Below are 19,475 nucleotides of genomic sequence, written 5' to 3' on the forward strand. Positions count from 1 at the left end.
ACTGCTGTCACTAATATAACTTATGGTGTTAATATAGTGATGCTGACAGAATGACCATACTACTAATATAGGCTACAGAACTTTTATTATGTTGGTCCAGCTCAGAATACAAATATGGCTGTGTACTAGCTATGTGTAGTGTTGAATAATGTATAGCTTAAATGTTTTGAGGAGGGATATTTTCAAGGCTGAGCAATGTAAAAAAAATTTGCATGGATTTGCAATAATATCAAATGTATTACGTGGAGATAAATTCAAGAACAAAATCATCTTCACCATTAACCCCCAAATCATTTTCTCCCTTGGCTATTCAGTATTTCATGATGCAAAGATTTAAAAATATCATGTAAAAACTCAACCCAACTTCACATACGTAAATACTCTATTTTAACTAATCCATTGCACTAGCTAAAATCTCTTGTTGTTCATCTGTTAGTAGTTCCATACAACTAGCCCACACCTGATCTGACAACTAGAGTAACAAGTACATAATTATATGATCACCCATTACTAATACTGAAACCTGCTTAACCAGATCACCTGTTTAAAGTGGCCATTGTAAAAACAAGAATTTAAGTAAGGGGTTCTAGAACTCTTGGCAAAAAAAATCCCAACAAGGAGACTTAGCAACTTGCTTGATAGAGTCACTGTGTTACCGTGTACGTAATAAGGTCACCTGTCAAAATCACCCAGCCTGATAATCCCCAAATGTGTCAACTGTACAAGTGACTTCTATTGATTCAATGTGGTCAGGAATTATGGCCAAAGGGTGACTGGAATAGACAAGTTTCACTGTACCAGCTGACCTGTATGTGTCTACAGATACTGAGGAATCTGGCATAAGTCTCTGGACACTCTGATAACCCATCCTCTTCTACCACTCTAGTAAATATTTGTACTATCCTAGGAAAATTGCAGTTGTTTTCACCAAGTATTAATGGGTTTTTGCTGTACAAGATGAGATGTGGTATTTATAGTTAGTATCAAATACCACACCCACCTTTCTATTAATTTACACAAATATGAGTACACAGATGGGGCTTGATCCTTGCTTTCATATATTGGTAGCCATGACAACCACATGGGTAATACTGACTCCAGTGGTATCTGATCCTCAAGGTAGTTACAAACCCTGGTAACTGCTGCTATGGCGTTTTCCGTCGCAAGAGTTGAATCAAGATCACAACGTGATTCACTGTCTGATATAATGAGGGTCAACTTTGGTAACGCATCTGTTACAATACCAACGTCACATCAGGCTAAACATCAATACTAACCAATGCAGGTTTGAGCAAAGTCCTTAGCACAATATTTTGCCATCATCCCAATACCGAAGACAGCAGCCTAAAACCAAACAATGGCATTAAAAATTCTAATACAATGAACAGCAGTACTTCTCTAACAACTGGTGTCTCATCACAGATACACCTCATCATTGGCTGTAAGAAGTGCTGCTGGTAGTTGACTGCAAGCTAGAGGGGGTGGGGCTTGCATAACATGGTGGGTGTGGCTACAATAACAAGCTCACTTCACTAGCATGTTCCAACAGATCATTAAATATCCACAATGCCCATTGGTTACAGTAAGGTGGCTGATCATCAGCCTACATAAAACAAATAACGCATTGTGGTATGATCAGTTTTCTTGAATGCTCATAATGATTAACACTCACCAACATAGCAGAAAATGTAGGTAGTAGCTGGTCAAACAGAGGTAATAATGTGGTCCCGTGAATATAGAATAACGAGTGTATTACATCTGCCACCTGTGGAGTGCATTAATTGGATAAGTGGGATGGGAGGTGATCATTAATTTTAGATACTTACCCTATTCACTAGTAGTTCATTTGTCGAATCCTGAACAGATTAGCTTATTATTATTGTTTAACACAAACACAACACCTACAAGTTTCTGAAACGCTGCTTCTGTTTCTTCATCATAATCATTAACATTTTTTCCTCTAAACTCTTGCCATCGCTGCTCATCCTTAAATGATGACTCTACAATATTCCTGATGATGTTTGCAACAACAACAAACTGTTCCAGACTGAAAGATTTCACCTCCAGCTGGTCTATGCACTATTATATAGTGGATTAGTGAGGGATAACTCTGAGGATATAGCTACACACTTTACACAATAATTTCATCATCACCAGTAACACTTCATCATTAGTTTGAAGAGTACAAATTGCCTCCAACAACGGGTCACAAATGATGTCCCACAAGCAGTGAACGTCATCAGCACCTGTGATATGACAATGTTATGTTGTGATAGATACAAATAAAAAGATACATGCGTGACTGCATCCTCTAGCTAAGGTCTTGTAAAGATAATCACACATACTGACAGACATACACAAATCTACAATGATCGTAGGTGATATACCTTTACTCTGCACACACTCCAAGAGTAGTGGGAGACACTTGGCTGTTATACTTGTAACACCTAATGACACAGTTAAGGTGATATGCCATGTCGTGTTGTGACAAGGATACTCTCCAGAAACAGAAACTTCAAATTGGACACCATGATCTTAGCTACCTGTGGGGATAAATACACATCAATAATGAATAATTATCAAAGACAAATTTGTAGTAGTTTGGTCTTTTGGTATCAGTTGGGGAGATTCACAAAGGTATTCCACCAGATGGAAATATTGTGTATATAAAATTTGTTCTTTCGGAAAGTTTTAGCCATTCATACGTACAATACTAACAACAGTAAGCCTGTCGGGTATTTCTTTGTTTTTATCTGCTTTACCAGTTAGGCACGGGAGGTAAAGCCTGTACAAGGTGCTTACAATGAGCCTAGGAACCTAAGTGAAAGTTGTTGACTAAAGTGAAACTGGATAAATGCCTAGAAGGTTTTGAAAAAAATCCATTCCTAGTTTGACTTTGCCACCTGGATACCGCCTGATGAAGTGCCAAACTCAGTGGTCAAACCAGGGAGTCCAGCTAAGTTGGGGGAAAGCTGTTGTTTTTATCTGCTTTGCCAGTTAGGCACTGGAGGGTGAACACTGGAGGTAAAGCCTTTACGAGGTGCTTACCATGAGCCAAGGAACCTAAGCAAAAATCATTGACTAAAGTGAAATGAGATAAATACTTATATTTTTTTAAAAATCCATCCCTATAGCCAGCCTGCATGGCTTCCGCAAGCCACCCGGATACTGGTCAAGTGCCCACACTCAGTGGTCAAACCCTTGTATGGCAAGAGACCTGATGAGAGTTAGGTAGAGTCAAACACCCCTTCCATGCTACACTATGATTCTCACAGAGTACTATCAATAATTATTTTACATCCATGCACTCACCACTTCTGTATATTCTACAAACTTTTCTTTGAGAGCTTCAGCAAAAAAACGTATCATATCACAAGCTTTTGTCTTCAACTTCAGATCCTTTGCACTTATGGCCACTCGCTATAATTGATGATCACATCAACTACATGTAGTGAACCTAACCTGATGAGCTAGCATCCCAATTACCCAGCCATTTTCCTTACTGTATGATTTGTCATCAGCTAGTGAACAAAACATGAGAGCTAGTATACGTTAAGTGAGTTGTATTGTATGTGTACATGTATAGTGTATAATGCAGTGTCTCACACAACAGGTGGAACTTAACAGTGCCCACACTTCCACCGGTACAACCTGCTGTGGGTTACCCCAAAATTTGCCTGCACTTACTCTAAGTAGTGAGATAGTCATTCACTTTTTGATAAAAGCACCAAATTTCTTATGGGACTTGTAGCACGTGCACTAAGTGATTTTAGAAGGGGCAGCATGTAAAAAGTCCTTTGCAACCCTATTTTTTAGACATTGACAATAAAACTATTTGTTTACATAGAAAACAATCAATATCCCATTAGGTTAAAGGCTGGATCTAGTATTAGACCAGTACAAGCCTGCAGCTGTGACATGATAGCCCATTAAATTTCCACATGAAACAAATTGTTTTCTCAGCCTGGCAGTAAACAAAATGACTGAAAATGCTATTTTCAAGGGTTTTTTTAATTAAGTTTGCATTTCCAATGCACACAGTGCTGTAGTATCATGTACAAGGATCATCCTGATGTGTGTTGTTTCTTTATCGAAAGTGTATATCAAAAGTTATCAAAATGATGAAGTTTCAAGTGGACATAAAATCATTGGAATATCACAGTATTATACCAAACAACAAGGTATTTACAGTAATAATTAGGTTTGATCAAGATTGCAAGGATAGTTGCTTGATTTATGCATATGCAGAGGGATGTCAATAATTTTATGCCCACCTGTAACCAATTAAAACCTCATCATTCGATAACTGTTGATATACACTTTCGATAAAGAAACAACACACATCAGGATGATCCTTGTACATGATAGTAAAGCACTGTGTATATTGGAAATGCAAACTTTAATAGAACCCCTTGAAAACAGCATTTTTAGTCATTTTGTTTACTGCCAGGCTGAGAAAACAATTTGTTTCATGTGGCATTTTAATGGGCTGTCATGTCACAGCTGTAGGCTTTGTACTGGTCTAATACTAGATCCAGCCTTTAAACTTGATTGTCTCCCATGTAAACAAATAGTTTTGTTGTCAAGGTCCAATATAGGGTTCCAAAGAACCCATTACATGCCTCCCCTTCTAAAATCACTTAGTAAATGTGTTGCAAACCCCATAAGAAATTTGGTGCTTTTATCAAAAAGTGAACAGTTTTGTGGCTTAGGTGCTGGACTAAGTATATGATAGCACACGAGATTCATGTCACACTCACCATTAATAAAGATTATGCAAAGATCCAGACTGGCAGCACGTAACAAAGGCTTCATCACAACAGGGAGATATTGTACAAACTGGTCTCCTAATATCTGACACATACGACCCCAAGCATAGATGATGTGCATTATCTGAAATAACAGGAAGTGGCATCATCATTGCAGGCAATGGGTGTGGCTGCTCACCTGAGGGTCATAATTTTCCAGCTCCCCCTGTTCAGCCTGCACCTTCAGTAAAAACTGCATCACCTCTTCTGTATCCTGCATGAACTGTAGAGGGTGGGGCTCATAGTGTGCACACACCAAATTTATGTACATAACTTTATTTGGCTGTAAAATTGCATAACTTCTAGCATCTGGCCATACAAAAGTGTAATAGTGCTTCTCAAAAACTCCTTAAGGTTTCCATTACTTCTAACCTTGTCTTTTCCTACTGCCAATCCAATTGCAGTAACACATTCTACTGTCTTCCCAATTAATACCTGGTCCTCTTCATTTAACACATCAACCATCAGATGCTTCATCACTGACATTGTTTGATCATAATACCGTACGAAGCGCTCCTTTAGTTCATCTGCTACCGTGGTAACCACTCCAATCATCTGTCTCAATATCAACTTAGTACCCTTCACTGGTAACTATGGATACCAAGTTGTACACAGATGTATACATGTCATAATGCCATACTTGAGTCAACTTCTCTGAGAGAATTTCCACTAGTTTACTAACTAACAGATCAGTGTACTGAGTAAGGATATTCTTGGGGCACTTTTCAATAAAATTCTCCATGGCTGCACCAGCACGTGCCTGCACTCTTGGATTTGGGAAATCCCCCATGACAGCAAACAAAGTAGGTACAATCTGTTTGAAGGCTATGGTATGCTACTTAAGTCACTTAGACAACACCTTATCATAAAATTCAGTCGGGATAGATGGAGAAAGGTAACCCAATAATCGTCCAATAGCAGTACAGGTGGCATATCTCACCTGAGGACACTATTATAATAACAATAGCTAACAACTTCACATACACTCAAACACTTAGGTAACCTTATCTTGACTAAACGGTAATATCATGTTCAGAAACTCCTCTAGCATGGCTATCATTTGCTCCGCACAACCATCTCCGAGTACTGATAATGCTTGTAGAGCAGCGTGTCTCTGTCTCCAATCATCTGACAACAAGATGAGTTATCACTATTTACATGTGTTGTGTTTGCATACAGCATCTAGGTTGGACATTGTTATAAAACACTCATGAGGTATCCAGTAACTCCATACAGGGGTGACGGAGAAGCCCTGTCAATAAGATTATGGAGGGGCTTAGCCCCCCTAAAATGACTTATTGTGCTGATTGTATTACACCTAGCTACCTGCAATTCCAGTGAATTAACTAGATTCAAAATGACTCAAGATCGATATACTCTAATAGAGCAGCCAGTGCCAGCCACCCTAATACAATATTCAAGCTAGTATTACTAGTATTCTGATAAACTGCTAAAATCCCTCCCAGATTCAATCTCAGAGGGCCTAATTTTCAAAGAGCATATCCCCATAGATCAGCATGCCTTTGCATGCTATTATGCTATTAATGGTTATGTTTGGGACTTACTTGACATGCATATAATGGTGAGTTGTCAACATGGCTACTATGTACAACAGATTGTTAATTGCTTAGTGGTGCAGTTCTTTATACTTAAAGTGTAACAGCTCCTGCTTTTAGTTAAGAATAGTAAGCCATAACAGCATCACTTATACATGTATATTTGTATGGCTTCTCGTAAATTGCATTTTATAGCACAGGTAAATAGAGGCTTTCTATTTGAGTATCTAGATCACTGTTAGCTACAGTAATAGAACAATCACTGACTTCTACTAGAAAACTTCGATATATATTGCTGTATCAATATGCATTGCAGATCCCTAACGTAATGAGGTGGTCTTATTAATGAGGTCATGAAGTACACCTTAGCCATACTTGACAACACATCACTCACCAGATTGTAACATGTGGGGTATATTCTCCATTACTAGAGGTAGTATGGACTTACTCCCTAAACCGACAGGTAAAAGACGTATCGTTTTTTCTCCAACTGCTGCATTGCTATAGAATAGTTAGAGAATTACTACCTAGTATATAAATGAAAACAAATTTAAACATATACAAATAACACCAAAGGTTACTATATATGACACCACCAGAGGTCACATGACCTCACATGATCACCTGGTTCTATCCACAACTTCAGGCTCATCACTCAAACTCCAATCAGAATCATCTTCTAGTTCCATCATGAATTTGAGTGCTTGTGTCACTGTCAGGGGTGGGGGGTGGGGTGACCATATCATATGCACGACCACTTTACAAACATACCAACAAGCGACAAAGCTTTTTTCTGCTTCCTGACCATCAAGGGAGCTAAAAAAGAGTAAGAGGCATTTATACAGATGACTAGAGCAAATGAAGAGTTTACTTAGCTTTGTATACATGTTCTATATACAGTATATAAATAATCCACCTACACAGGATCAGGAGCCTGAGCACTGCATAATCTTGTGGTCTGCATGTAGATGTTTAGCCATTGTATGTACAAATTTAGACCCTTTACGCCCCCAGCAGACTATATAAGGAAACAAATCCATCAATATTCTGATTGTTTTCTGGTTATAATTTATTTGTACTAGCTTGTATCAAAATGCTCAGTCGATAATAGCAAGAGTAAATAATAGTCTTGATAATAGGAATTCCAAAGGTACATCTCAAATTCCCAATTATCATGAAACACCAGGTAAATAATTTAGTGGCTATGTAATAAAGCCAAAAGATATGCTCAGTACACTACCCTCCGTACATAAACCTTTCGTTTATATCTAAAGGGTTATGAGTGTAAACCATAAAAGTACAGAAGGAAACATACAAGTTAAGGCTGCAAAATGACATACCGGTAATGTGTACTAAATTACAATTATTGCATTTTAATGTACTATTTGAACAGCTAGGCCATGTAGAAGTTGTAAATGTATGCAACACCCGGTACATTTTCAGTACAGCACCAAAATCCTTAGGTTCCACTGGATTAGCTACAGTTATTTATAGATTGTAACCAAATCTGATACGTTAAAATTAATTACAAAGTGGCCAAGTATGCCAAGGTTGTCCATCTCTCTCCTCACCTCTAGGATAAGTTTTCCAAGCCAATAATTAATTTATTGTCACTATATACACTGACATCTTTTCATGCATACTTTGTCAGCACTTTAGCTTAATCACAACAGACTGGCCTTAATTCAATTCTGTATTATATATTATATGGACTATATCGTACTATCCCGTAAAGGTGATTTTAGGTCTCTAGGATGATTTTCAAAGGAGCAATTTTGGGTGGCATGCAAATCTTTAGGGCAATCCGTACTTAAACGGTACAGTACTTAACCCAACATCTTTATACGATATAGACACCTCCAAAAATAATAACCATTTTTGTGGCCTTAAAGCTACTGCAATTACTTCTAAACAATTCAGATGCATTTCTTGAAGCCTAACATTACCAGACACTCATTACTTACTATGAAATATAACTGCTAGACAACTACATTGAAGTTGTAATTGCCATGTTTCAGAGTGGAACCCTCCCCCCCCCTCCCCCCCTTGAAAGTCTGGATATGTCCCTGATAAGTGAATCCTATTCATTTATATACAGAGTTCTGTTTAACACTGTAATAAAACATACAATGTCAAAATACTCAAATAGAACAGTCATTTGTGCTGTTCAGATAATCAAGAGTCTGGATAATCAAGTACCAACTGCAGACTTTTGGTTTGCACATTGTATCTTCATAATTTTTGATCCAGTTTCTATTTTGTTAATGACAGTATGTAGTATCTTGACCGCTTCATTAGAGTATCATATGTTCAAGGAAGTGGTTACCTTGATAGTTTATGCAAAACAGTTTTTGTAAGCAGAAGTACTGCAAAAAGAAAATAAGAAGATTAAGAAAAATAAGATGGTTTAGATGGCTGCACTGGTTTAGTTCAAAATTAGCATGGAAGGGGTAGCTACAAAAACGATAATTTTTCCTATGAATGTTAAACTTCAAGAGAAAATGTACATTATGTACAGTTATCTCATCTTGAAAGAAATTTGAGCATGCAATTCAGCAAACAAGTTACACAGGTAAAACAGTTCAGCAGTGAAGATTTTAGTGTGACTTCAGCAACACATGGGCTACATCTACAACACAAACTTGTTGCGTACATAGTAACTTATGGTGGCAGATTTTAGTCCTCTTACCATTCTTAGCTAACCAGGTCACCATCTCCAACCCTAACTGTCTCCATGAGTCACCGGTGGCCTCATCACCAGCAAGCTGCCATTGTAACATCTTGTGGTACCTCATAACAAGAGACCACCTACCAACCTTGACCATCATGTCCAATACTCTCTTCAATTGTGGAAGGAGATATTCAATGTTTGTCTCAGCCAATTCAAGAAGCAACTTCAACATGGTGTCATCTTCTTGTAGTTGAATGGTTTGCTCCACTGTCTATGGCAGATATAAGCAAAAAATTCATAAGCAAACACTTCAGACAAAGTTACAAGATGATAATAAGCAAGAGAAGATGACAGATCATAAATACTCTAACAAAGCATACACAAACAGATATTACAGTGACACTTCAGATTATGAATACATGTACATGGTCAACAAAAAATAATATAGACCCCTGAGAACAGGACACCTTGATAATCATGACATTTATCCCATTTGCATTAGTGTACATACATTTACACCCCTGAAATCAAGAACATCTCACTAATAAGGACACCTTTATAATAAGGACACCCATTCACGACGGTTACACTATACCAACACAATAACTACATGTGTACTCATTTCTGATACAAATATTGTATGCTCACATCAAGTAGTGGTGGTAGTGTATCATGGAAGTGTGTCCTGATAATATCATCGCCCCCAATGTACATTACAAATGATATCATTGCCTTCCCTGCTGCCATCCACACCTGGTGAACACTACATGGTGACTGATGGTGAATAAAAACTATTAACCTCTTTAGTGGAGGATCTCAGTGCTTGTACTATCACCTCTATGATCTTTGTGAGGTGACGTTCCTCTTGATCGCCAAATATGCTTGGTACTTTACTACAAGGAAGAAATGATTAAGTGTGCTATGTCCTGTGTATATGGGTAGACCTTTTATTTCACATGTATTAAACAAACCTTCTATACAGCTAAACCTGTTGGAGAAATCCGGTATCTTTATTTTGTGTATCCCAGAGTCTGCCATAAGAGATGATGAAAAATCCTGTGAGCTGACAGCTCAAAGCATTACCCATTTATGTGATAGCACATTCAAAAGACATGAACTGCAGATTAGGGTGCTAACCATTAATCTCCCTAACTAAAAGCATTAATATGATGAATGTCCATTTAATAAAACCAAAATCATAGGACAGCAAAGGCACAGTAAAGAAACTTGCAGCCTACACCTTAAAATTCCCATAAGAATGCTCAAAGCAAAAGAATGCTCTCAAAAACTTACCAACATAGCTTTTTCTGCAGCGTTGATTTCTATACTCCATAGGGAGACATGTTAGATCTATTATCACTCTGCACACACACACACACAAACACACACACACACAAACACACATGTATGGACCCATGCGCGTATGCATGCACACACACCACTATATGCACACACTACACACACATGTACGCACGCCCACACACATGCACGCACACACACATGCACACACCTGATAATATTGAGAGCACTCTCGTAAAGGTGAGGGAGATTAACATCACAACAACTAAATAAGAAATCTGTTATTTCTGGCCAAGCAATGTTTCCTGTAAGGTGAAGACAAAATAACAGTACATAATATATCACGTTGGTAGCAACACACTACATCCATATCAACACCAAGAAGGAATATCAATAGTACAGTATTGTACAGGCAGGCATGTACAGTTTAAAGGAACAGATTTCCAGTTATGAGCACTATACACATTTATTAAACATGACGCTAATGATTTCAGTGGATAAAAGTAAAGCTCATTATTTTAAAGAATAATTTTATGTACGTAGAAAGCATATTTTCTCTACCAAAATTAATGTCAAATATTTTCACCTGCATGACATATCTGAGCAAGTTTAGCCACATCATCACATAGTTCCTTCCTCATAGATTCACTTGTCTCTTGTTGTAGAGCTGTCAACATATAAGTCTTGAAAGACTCCAATACAACATGTGAGCATTGACATTGGGATTCTCCCATCTTGATGAATAATCTTCGTAGTAATATGGCTGCTGTCAAACGATGCTGGAGAACACGCAAAGTCAAATAATTAAAACATGTAAATAAATTCCATAAACCTAATTTGATGAATTCTAACTAACTACTCATCAAAAATGATTTGTTGATTTGAAATTCAGAGCACTGGGTGCCAGTAGCTTATTTCTTCACAAATAGAAGTTGAGTCCAAGCAACCATTGGGCTATTTAATGAGTTCACAAAGAAGGGAAGTATTTAACAATATTGCTTACTGCAACTCTATGGGTTGCTTATGTCATTAACTACTTGTTGTAGCTACCAGCTGTTGTTGAAGATACTTGTGAAACAAGTTACTTACTAGCTAATAGCTCGGAACTTCAGTAAAACTACATATCAGTAGCACTGATTAACCTACAATTAGCATTATTATTATCACTTTATAGTGACCAGCACTGAAGGTCTGACAGCAACATGTTAGGATTAGGTAGGATGTTGCAACATGGATTATTATTATTATTATTATTATTAAGCGTATTTTTATGTGCAGTGGTTTAGCCGTACATTATTTAATTATTTAAGTATTTATGACGTATTTTGACAAAAATTAATAAAGTATTATTCTTATTACTTGGTTATGTAATTATTATTAGCACTTTACAGTGACCAGTACTGAAGGTCTGACAGCAACATGTGCTGCAGCCTTAGGATTACCTAACCTAATTGCAAGGACTTAGACTTAGTGGCTTATAGCTGAAAAGGTGTAACACAAAAGGGGCCAAAGTAAGGAAAAAAAATCCCTCCAACCCCAGGATTCGAACTGCAGGTCACCCAATGTCTAGTAGGGGCCACACTCAGTCTCCTCCAGGAGGGATGGATTTTCTTCCTTAAACCTATATAATGTATTTATTATTAGCACTTAACAGTGACCTTTTGGATGATGCAACATGGATGATGCAACTGTTGGATGATGATGATGCAACATGTAGGATGATGCAACATGTAGGATTACAGCAACATGTGCTGCAGCCTTAGGATTACCATTAGCTAACTCCTGCAGGTAGCTGTACCACTATTGTAATCCATGACTATAGCAGCTATTTAGAATGGAATGCTAAACAGTTGCCTTTCAATCAAGAAGCTTTGTACAGAACTTTATTTATAAAGTACTTGGTGAAATCCTGGATCCCAGACTGTGTGGCTACTCAGGCACTTGCCTAGACTGTAAGCTGTCTGTGGATCAAGTCACCACCTGGTCTGGGATCTTTTTTTCCATTCAACAACATGTTTTTTGACTCCCTGCTACATAGGGCCTCAGTAGCATTCTCATGGGTCCCATATAGTGACTAACATTCCTGAAATGTAGCACTGCTTGACCTAAATATTAATTATTTTGTTCAAACGCCTCACACAATATTTATGGTCAATCTAAACATACATTTTCTGTGGGGAAGTCATAAAGAATAGCATCTATTACACATCCTCTCCTGGATTTGTATGGACACATGCCTGCTGTTGACACCTTTACCATCACCTTTAATGTGATCATCCAGTTGGCCAAAATGTTAATTCTCTTGAGAAAAATCCACTTTTCATTTTAGCAGTCTCTGTTTTTCAGAATCCAGCTCATACTATAGGCCACTCCACGTGAGAATACTGTTTCCTATTTTCCTCCTGCATCATGTCAGGCCACCAACACTGAATGTTGCTGTTTCTCCTAAATCATTTCCTATGATGTTGTTATATGGAAACTTCCTATAGAACCATTCATTTTGCATTACCAAAAAATGGTGATGGTATAGCTTACACCTCTATACTCTAATAGAGCAGTTGTATAACATTGTGGTAATGATATAGTAAGCCTGGGTGGGAAGCTACAGTCAGCTAAGTCTGAGTGAAAGAAATGCTTGCTGTGTGGTTGTTAGCCCTATAGCTGCAATTCTACTAGTCACAGTTATGGCTTAATAGCCAATAGACAACAATGTTGATTGAAGGGCCCGGGTGCGAACCTCCCTCCCCCCTCATTAGCTACAGGCCTGATAGTGCTTTAATACTTTTGAAATTTAGCTACCAATAATATAAGCACACACACGAGATAGAAAATAAGGAATCTTATTATTTCATCCGAGCAATCCGACCAGTTGGTATATAAAAATCACCTGCATGGTCATCTATACGATCACACAAAACTAGTGAACTTTTGCACATCACATATTATTGTTTTCTCAGAGTTCGCCCCTTTCTCCTTTCTATATAACTATCATACAAGTTGCAGAGTGTTGTACGGACCCGCAATATGTGCTATAGCTAATCCGATTTAGCACAGCTATCACCAACCTGTACTAGGGTCCGCAACGTGAAATTTCGACCTCCGAGAATCAACTACCAAACCACCCACAAATGCTAGGCTAGGTACCACTTAGAAAATGCCAGATTGGTGTTATTTTTCATTAAGGCCACTCCAAGTCATACCTTAGTTTCTGGTCACTCCCAAGCCTACAAATGGATGCGGGCGGGCGGATGATCAGGACTTCAGGACTATAGACTCTACTGTGACAATATACTGTATGGTATTATTATTTGCTCAATTTAGCAAATTCATGTTGATTTTGTTTTTAGTCAAACTTAACCAACAACATAAGTAGTTGTGCTTCGGCAAAAAATGCACTAGGAAAGTTGTTGATGGATCATGGCTAGCTATATACACTGATGTATAGCATTTAAGTATATTTATTTATTTATTTAGAATATACTATAGGAAATGTTTTGCTCATGTAGCTACTTATGCTTTCCAAGTGAAATAAATGTCTCGTTAGCTATATCAGGAAAGTATTACTATGACTTATAGCTAAGTTGTTCAAATGATCATGATCCAAAATGAAATTTAACTTCTATTTTCACATCAGAAATTCTTCATTCAAATGTGAAGTCTTAGCCCACTAGCTATGTGTTTCCAGCCTTCTATTCAGTAACCTTGAGAAAAGTAACTGTCAAAGTTTTGAGTCATTGAGTGCTCCATACTAGTGTTTTTTAGTGATCATCTGGGAATGTTTAAACTATAAGGGTTTCTACTTGCCAATCTAATTTTAGTTATGGAAAAGTTTAAGTTTAAGCTCACCGAATGTTGCCGGCTTTCCATACCCCTGTAGTGTTCAGTGATAAGGAATTTGAAGTTACTAGACTAATCATTAGAGGACTACATTTGAATTATAAAGTTAAAGCTATGGCCCATCTACATGGACTAGTAGTTAATGCTACTGAAATTACTTTGGTTACAAAAGCATTAGTAACAGTTATAATCTGAACAGCTATATAATCAAGGACAAAACTAGCTATAGTTAGAAACATTTTATTAGTGTGGCATATATACCTAATATTAGAGTTAAGAGTAGTGTGACTGCTCTATTGGAATCCCTGACTGCTCTATTAGAGTATATCGATCTTTTGCAGTAAAAAATAAGTGTTTTGCTGGGTCACGTGCACTTAAGCACCTGTAATATTAATAATAGTCCTCATAAACTAGGGTTCCAGGTTTACCATGCGGGCGGGTGACCAGAAACTAAGGTTTGACTTGGTGTGGCCTAACGTATATTGTCGTGCAAATCGGCGAATATTTTTACAAATTATGAGATTTTTTGCTATATCTTCAAGGAAATGTCTTTTAAAGCTACGATATGCGCTCTCAACCTTTCTTACTAACTGTACTCTAAACTAAAACCATCAGTGGCTGCATTGTCTGGAGCAATTTCCAGCCGCAGCATCGCGAAAATGAAATTTCTGACTCGAAAAAGGTTTCGATGTCACTGGAGCACACAGTATCGATGCCAAAGTAACCCTCCCTGGTCAAACTGGTCTGGCATGGGTCCAACTACTACCACACCAAATATCATTGAATTCCAAAATTGTTTGCCATCTGGCTGAGCTCGACGGCTGTAAAAAATTCGTCAAAAATGCCGATTTTATTCACTGACGGGAACTTTTGCTAGCCAGATGTGCTAGTTTATTTCTCAAAAGCTTGCTAGACCCATAGCCTGGAGCTTTCATTCATAGGATTAGTCTGGCAGCTCTTCAAGCGACCTCAAAAACCGCCAAATGCCAATATCCACGAATTTTGCCGATATCGACCAATTTACAATGCATTAAAGAAATCTTGCACACCAAACGTGATGCTTTGCCTCTCTAAAGTCATACTGCATCCTTGTTTAGTTATATTCTTCCATAGGGTGGCACTGGCGGCTCTCTTATCTAGGCCAAAATCTATCAAAATGCCCATCTCGCCTTTTGTCATCAGTATTAGAACGTTTTACATGTCAACTGAAACATGTTGGTTTACCTCTCTACATCCTTGCTGGACCATTCAATCACCTTCTTTTGTGTAGGCAGTTTTATTCAGTCTCTTGAAAACGCCAGAGCACGCCAATTGGGCGCAACCATCAATATCAGTTAATGCTTAGCTATTTTGTTTCATTGGTTCCACGCAAGAATGACAGGAGAACTAGCAGAAATTTTTTTTTTTCACGCTACTGAGAACTTTTTTTTTTTACATGCAGTTACAATACAAATTACTCTACAACTAAACTACAAATACAATTAATTACAACGGGGGGTTGGGGAAAGGAAAATCAGAGTCCTCACACTGCAAAGCCCAGTACCGTAAAATCATACGGCATTGTTCGTCCATAAAGAAACTGAAAGTTGTTGTAACAAATGTTTATGAGCCTGTTTGGTTGATGCACCACTTCTGGCTGTGGTGCGTTCAGCAATGGTACGAAGGGTCTGAAGCACAAATGGTGACCAAAAACCAAAAGTTTCTACAACAAGTGGGACAAAGTCACACCCTGCCTCCTCTACAGCATCTTGATGTCTCTGGTCCTTGGCTAACTCACCTGCTGCAGCAGCTACCCCAGCACAAGAAGAAGAAAAAGAAATGTGAGAAGGCTGGGTAGTGCTACGAACAGACACATCAAAATAAGCTGGACGACCATGCTGAAAGTCAGGGTGGTACACATCACCTGGGCGAGAATTATCTTCATAAGAAACACATTGTTCCTTCAAAACTCCTGAGTGACTCTGGGACAAAGCATGACAAACAATGTCAACTAGAGCATCATGGCGACGAATTCTCATAGGACCATGAGAACATTCTAGAAGATGGTCACGAAATTGGTCAATGGAAGTAAGACACACACATAATGGGGAAAGTGGAAATAGGGATTCCGAGCCACAAACGAAGGCCAACAACAAACTCAGGACCAGGAATAGCCAGAGCAAGGGAGACTTGAGGAATAGCTTTGAGCCATCCATTGCTAGTACCAGATGAGTGAGAGAGAGCAGTAAGTCGAGCACGGTTTTGGATGTTGAAAGAAGCAAATAGTTGGTCATACTGATTTTGATCTAACAGAGCCTGTAAGTCCTGCTGGGTAGCAGAGGGAATAAAGATATCAGATGTAAACCTAGCAGAAATTTAATAGAGCGCAAATGGAGTTAGCTAGCTCTAAATATTGTACTCTACATCTTTATACAAATGATTACCGAAATGCAAATTCCGATTATCAAAAACCACAATTGAAATTTCCATTCGTGTAGAGTTCAGAAGGGTGGATATTTAAAACTAGACTAACTCCAGTTGGGTTATGTAATATTTCTGCTGGGTTTTCGTGGAATCAATGAAACAAAATAAGCAGTAAGTGGTGTTGATGGTTGCGCCGTGGCCCAATAGGCGTGCTCTGACATTTTCAAGAGACTGAAGAAAGGTGCCTACACAGATGAAGGTGATTGAAACATCCAGTAAAGATGTAGAAAGGCAAACCAGCATGTTTGACTTGTAAAACTTTCAAAAACTGATGACAAATGGTGAGATGGCATTTTGATGGATTTTGGCCTAGAGAGCCGCCATTGCCACCCTATGGACGAATATAGCTAAACAAGGATGCAGCATGACTTTAGAGAGGCAAAGCATCACGTTTGGTGTGCAAAATTTCTTTAACACATTGTAAATTGGTCGACATCCGCAAAATTCGTGGATATTGGCATTTGGCGGTTTTTGAGGTCGCTTGAAGAGCTGCCAGACCAATCCTATGAATGAAAGCTCCAGGCTATGGCCGGGTCTAGCAAGCTTTTGAGAAATAAACTAGCACATCTGGCTAGCAAAAGTTCCCGTCAGTGAATAAAATCGGCATTTTTGACAGCCGTCGAGCTCAGCCAGATGGCAAACAATTTTAGAATTCGATGATATTTGGTGTGGTAGTAGTTGGACCCATGCCAGACCAGTTTGACCTGGGAGGGTTACTTTGGCATCGATACTGTGTGCTCCAGTGACATCGAAACTTTTTTCGAGTCAGAAATTTCATTTTCGCGATGCTGCGGCTGGAAATTGCTCCAGACAATGCAGCCACTGCACTGATGGTTTTAGTTTAGAGTACAGTTATAGTAAGAAAGGTTGAAAGCGCATATTATAGCTTTAAAAGACATTTCCTTGAAGATATAGCAAAAAATCTCGTAATTTGTAAGCATATTCGCCGATTTGCACGACAATACGTTAATGAAAAATAACGCCAATCTGGCATCTTCTAAGTGGTACCTAGCCTAGCATTTGTGGGTGGTTTGGTAGTTGATTCTCGGAGGTCAAAATTTCACGTTGCGGACCCTACCTGTACTACTGTAGTCGTTGTATACACGGACACTAAAAGTTGAGCATAATGTTGTAACTGGTCATCCGGTGGCAGGAGTGGTATGGAGCGGAACTCCTCCTGGAAATATCAGCAGCAATAAACTTTTTCATGATCAGGTCATCATGTGCACTCACCTCAGCTTCATTACGAGTATCATTATCATCAGATAGCATAGCCTCTAATAGTGAACTGTCTGTCGAATCCATTGCCAGCGCGGGGCTAGTCTCGTGCCCAGACCCACCCAGATGTTTGCGCGATCTTTGCAACACAAGACCGCCAAGCGAAAACCCGGAAAACGTGATGCAACTGCTTTGAAAATGTGGCGAAGTACGTAATAAGCTCACGTTTTCAGTGACTTCCTGTGTGTTCTGCAATCGTCTGTACTTAACGGGTAGTGGTAAAACCAGGAACGGAAACGGGAAATGAAGAGTGCAAACAAAAGATTTGTAAGCACAACAAACCGCTTCATCAGTGCGCGGCAGCAAGTGGCTGCTATGCTGCTAGCCCATGCTTGCCGCCAGATCGGCCAGTTGCTGGGAGTCGTGTAGCTACACGTCACGTTTGTAGGAGAGATGAGTTGCAAGAATCAAGATACTTGCAAGAATACTGCATTGCTTCATAGGCGGTGGAGACAGGGGGGCCATGCCCCCTCGCCCCCACTTTTATGGGACACTGTTTGCAAGAAAAGATCGAGATACTCTAATAGAACAGTCAGGACCTGGATAGTTTAATAGAGCAGTCACAGTCTTCAGAGATACAGTGTAGCAAGTTACTTAGCTATACATATGTGTAGTTATAAATAAGGAGATATAAATGGTGTTATTGTCAGCAGGCTGTGACCTTTTTTTTCTTTCTTTCTAAGTTCTTATTTTTTTTGTCTTCAACTTACGCCTGGCCTGGCCCCCTCACTCTTTGGCCTACTCCACCGCCCCTGCGTTGTTTACAAGAATCTTGGGACATTTTCCGTGCAAGAATCTTACTTGAAGACTTGCAAGTCTTGCACATGATTTCTCCCTGTTTAAATTCATACCACAAAGTGTAAATTTACTGAAAATACAGAGCTGCAGTCATGATCAAATACTATTGCTATACCTTATTAGACAACTAAAGTTTAATGGCTAGCTCTTGTTCAATAGACTTAATTTACTTGTTCTGGTGTCAGTTTTGCATTTATGTGAGGAGGGACAATAAGCTGTAATCCTGAAAAAGAAGTACAAGCCAGTTTCAGACAAGAAAGTTGAACATGATAGCTGGTGTGAATTGGACTCTCTTCCTAAAAAGTTTGTTATGTTCTGTACTAAACAGCACACTCTGCTCGTGCAACAACTAGTTGAACACTAGCAGAAAAGTTTTGATAAGACTGCATGGCAAACACGGATGAGATTAGTTTTAAATTAAGCATAAACAGGTTGACTGGCTGTTGTAAGTTATTAGCAGTTGAGGCTGTTGGGAGAGCTTGGCTATTACCACTAGTATATATTAATCAACAACTGTTGTAAAATATTGGCGACTTGTCCACCGATAGATGTAGACAATGCTGGAGCTGCCATGATGTTGAATTAAGCAAGTGGAGGAAGTTGCAGTGGTTGAAGGGTAAGCTGTTGGAGTAGACATAGCTGAGGTTGAGACTTGGCATGTAACCAAGGGCATATGATGTGTGAGAGCTACCATGGATGATGACATATACATAGTAACGGAATTTTGAATATTGCTGAATCTGTGAAGGAGATATCAGTGGAACA

At 38.7% G+C, this 19,475-nt stretch overlaps 2 protein-coding genes across 3 annotated transcripts in view; both read right to left on the reverse strand.

Annotated features, from left to right (window-relative positions):
• LOC136240405 (importin-5-like) overlaps nucleotides 1–19,475 on the reverse strand; it is a 64,928-nt gene that overhangs the window by 7,065 nt on the left and 38,388 nt on the right. The window lies entirely within an intron of this gene.
• On the reverse strand, nucleotides 327–18,008 carry LOC136240404 (importin-5-like). 2 transcript variants are annotated; one of them, XM_066031378.1, is made up of 31 exons: nucleotides 17,868–18,008; nucleotides 17,713–17,808; nucleotides 10,921–11,113; nucleotides 10,546–10,639; nucleotides 9,835–9,928; nucleotides 9,684–9,788; nucleotides 9,181–9,306; nucleotides 9,054–9,129; nucleotides 7,136–7,180; nucleotides 6,989–7,076; nucleotides 6,759–6,865; nucleotides 5,812–5,936; nucleotides 5,668–5,757; nucleotides 5,449–5,622; nucleotides 5,181–5,399; nucleotides 4,948–5,031; nucleotides 4,761–4,893; nucleotides 3,463–3,521; nucleotides 3,313–3,420; nucleotides 2,498–2,543; nucleotides 2,388–2,447; nucleotides 2,131–2,246; nucleotides 1,906–2,079; nucleotides 1,827–1,856; nucleotides 1,673–1,765; nucleotides 1,529–1,603; nucleotides 1,395–1,472; nucleotides 1,278–1,344; nucleotides 1,001–1,232; nucleotides 807–948; nucleotides 327–472 (listed from the first exon to the last, which is right to left on the reverse strand). In XM_066031378.1, exons 1-31 carry the CDS (start codon nucleotides 17,937–17,939, stop codon nucleotides 392–394), a joined length of 3,282 nt encoding a protein of 1,093 aa, XP_065887450.1. In that variant the 5' UTR covers nucleotides 17,940–18,008; the 3' UTR covers nucleotides 327–391. The 2 variants fall into 2 exon arrangements, with proteins under 2 accessions (XP_065887450.1, XP_065887449.1); XM_066031377.1 differs by having other exon boundaries at nucleotides 17,713–17,811.

Source organism: Dysidea avara, chromosome 12, assembly GCF_963678975.1.
Source record: "Dysidea avara chromosome 12, odDysAvar1.4, whole genome shotgun sequence".
Lineage (NCBI taxonomy): Eukaryota > Metazoa > Porifera > Demospongiae > Dictyoceratida > Dysideidae > Dysidea > Dysidea avara.

Coding starts and splice junctions, on each gene's coding strand:
- LOC136240404 (XM_066031377.1), bottom strand. CDS start 17,939: ATGGATTCGACAGACAGTTCACTATTAGAGGCTATGCTATCTGATGAT. Junction 9,789..9,834: donor TGAGATCCTCCACTAAAGAG/GTTAATAGTTTT, acceptor AGTGTTCACCAG/GTGTGGATGGCAGCAGGGAA. Junction 5,032..5,180: donor TGGCAGTAGGAAAAGACAAG/GTTAGAAGTAAT, acceptor CACCCTCTACAG/TTCATGCAGGATACAGAAGA.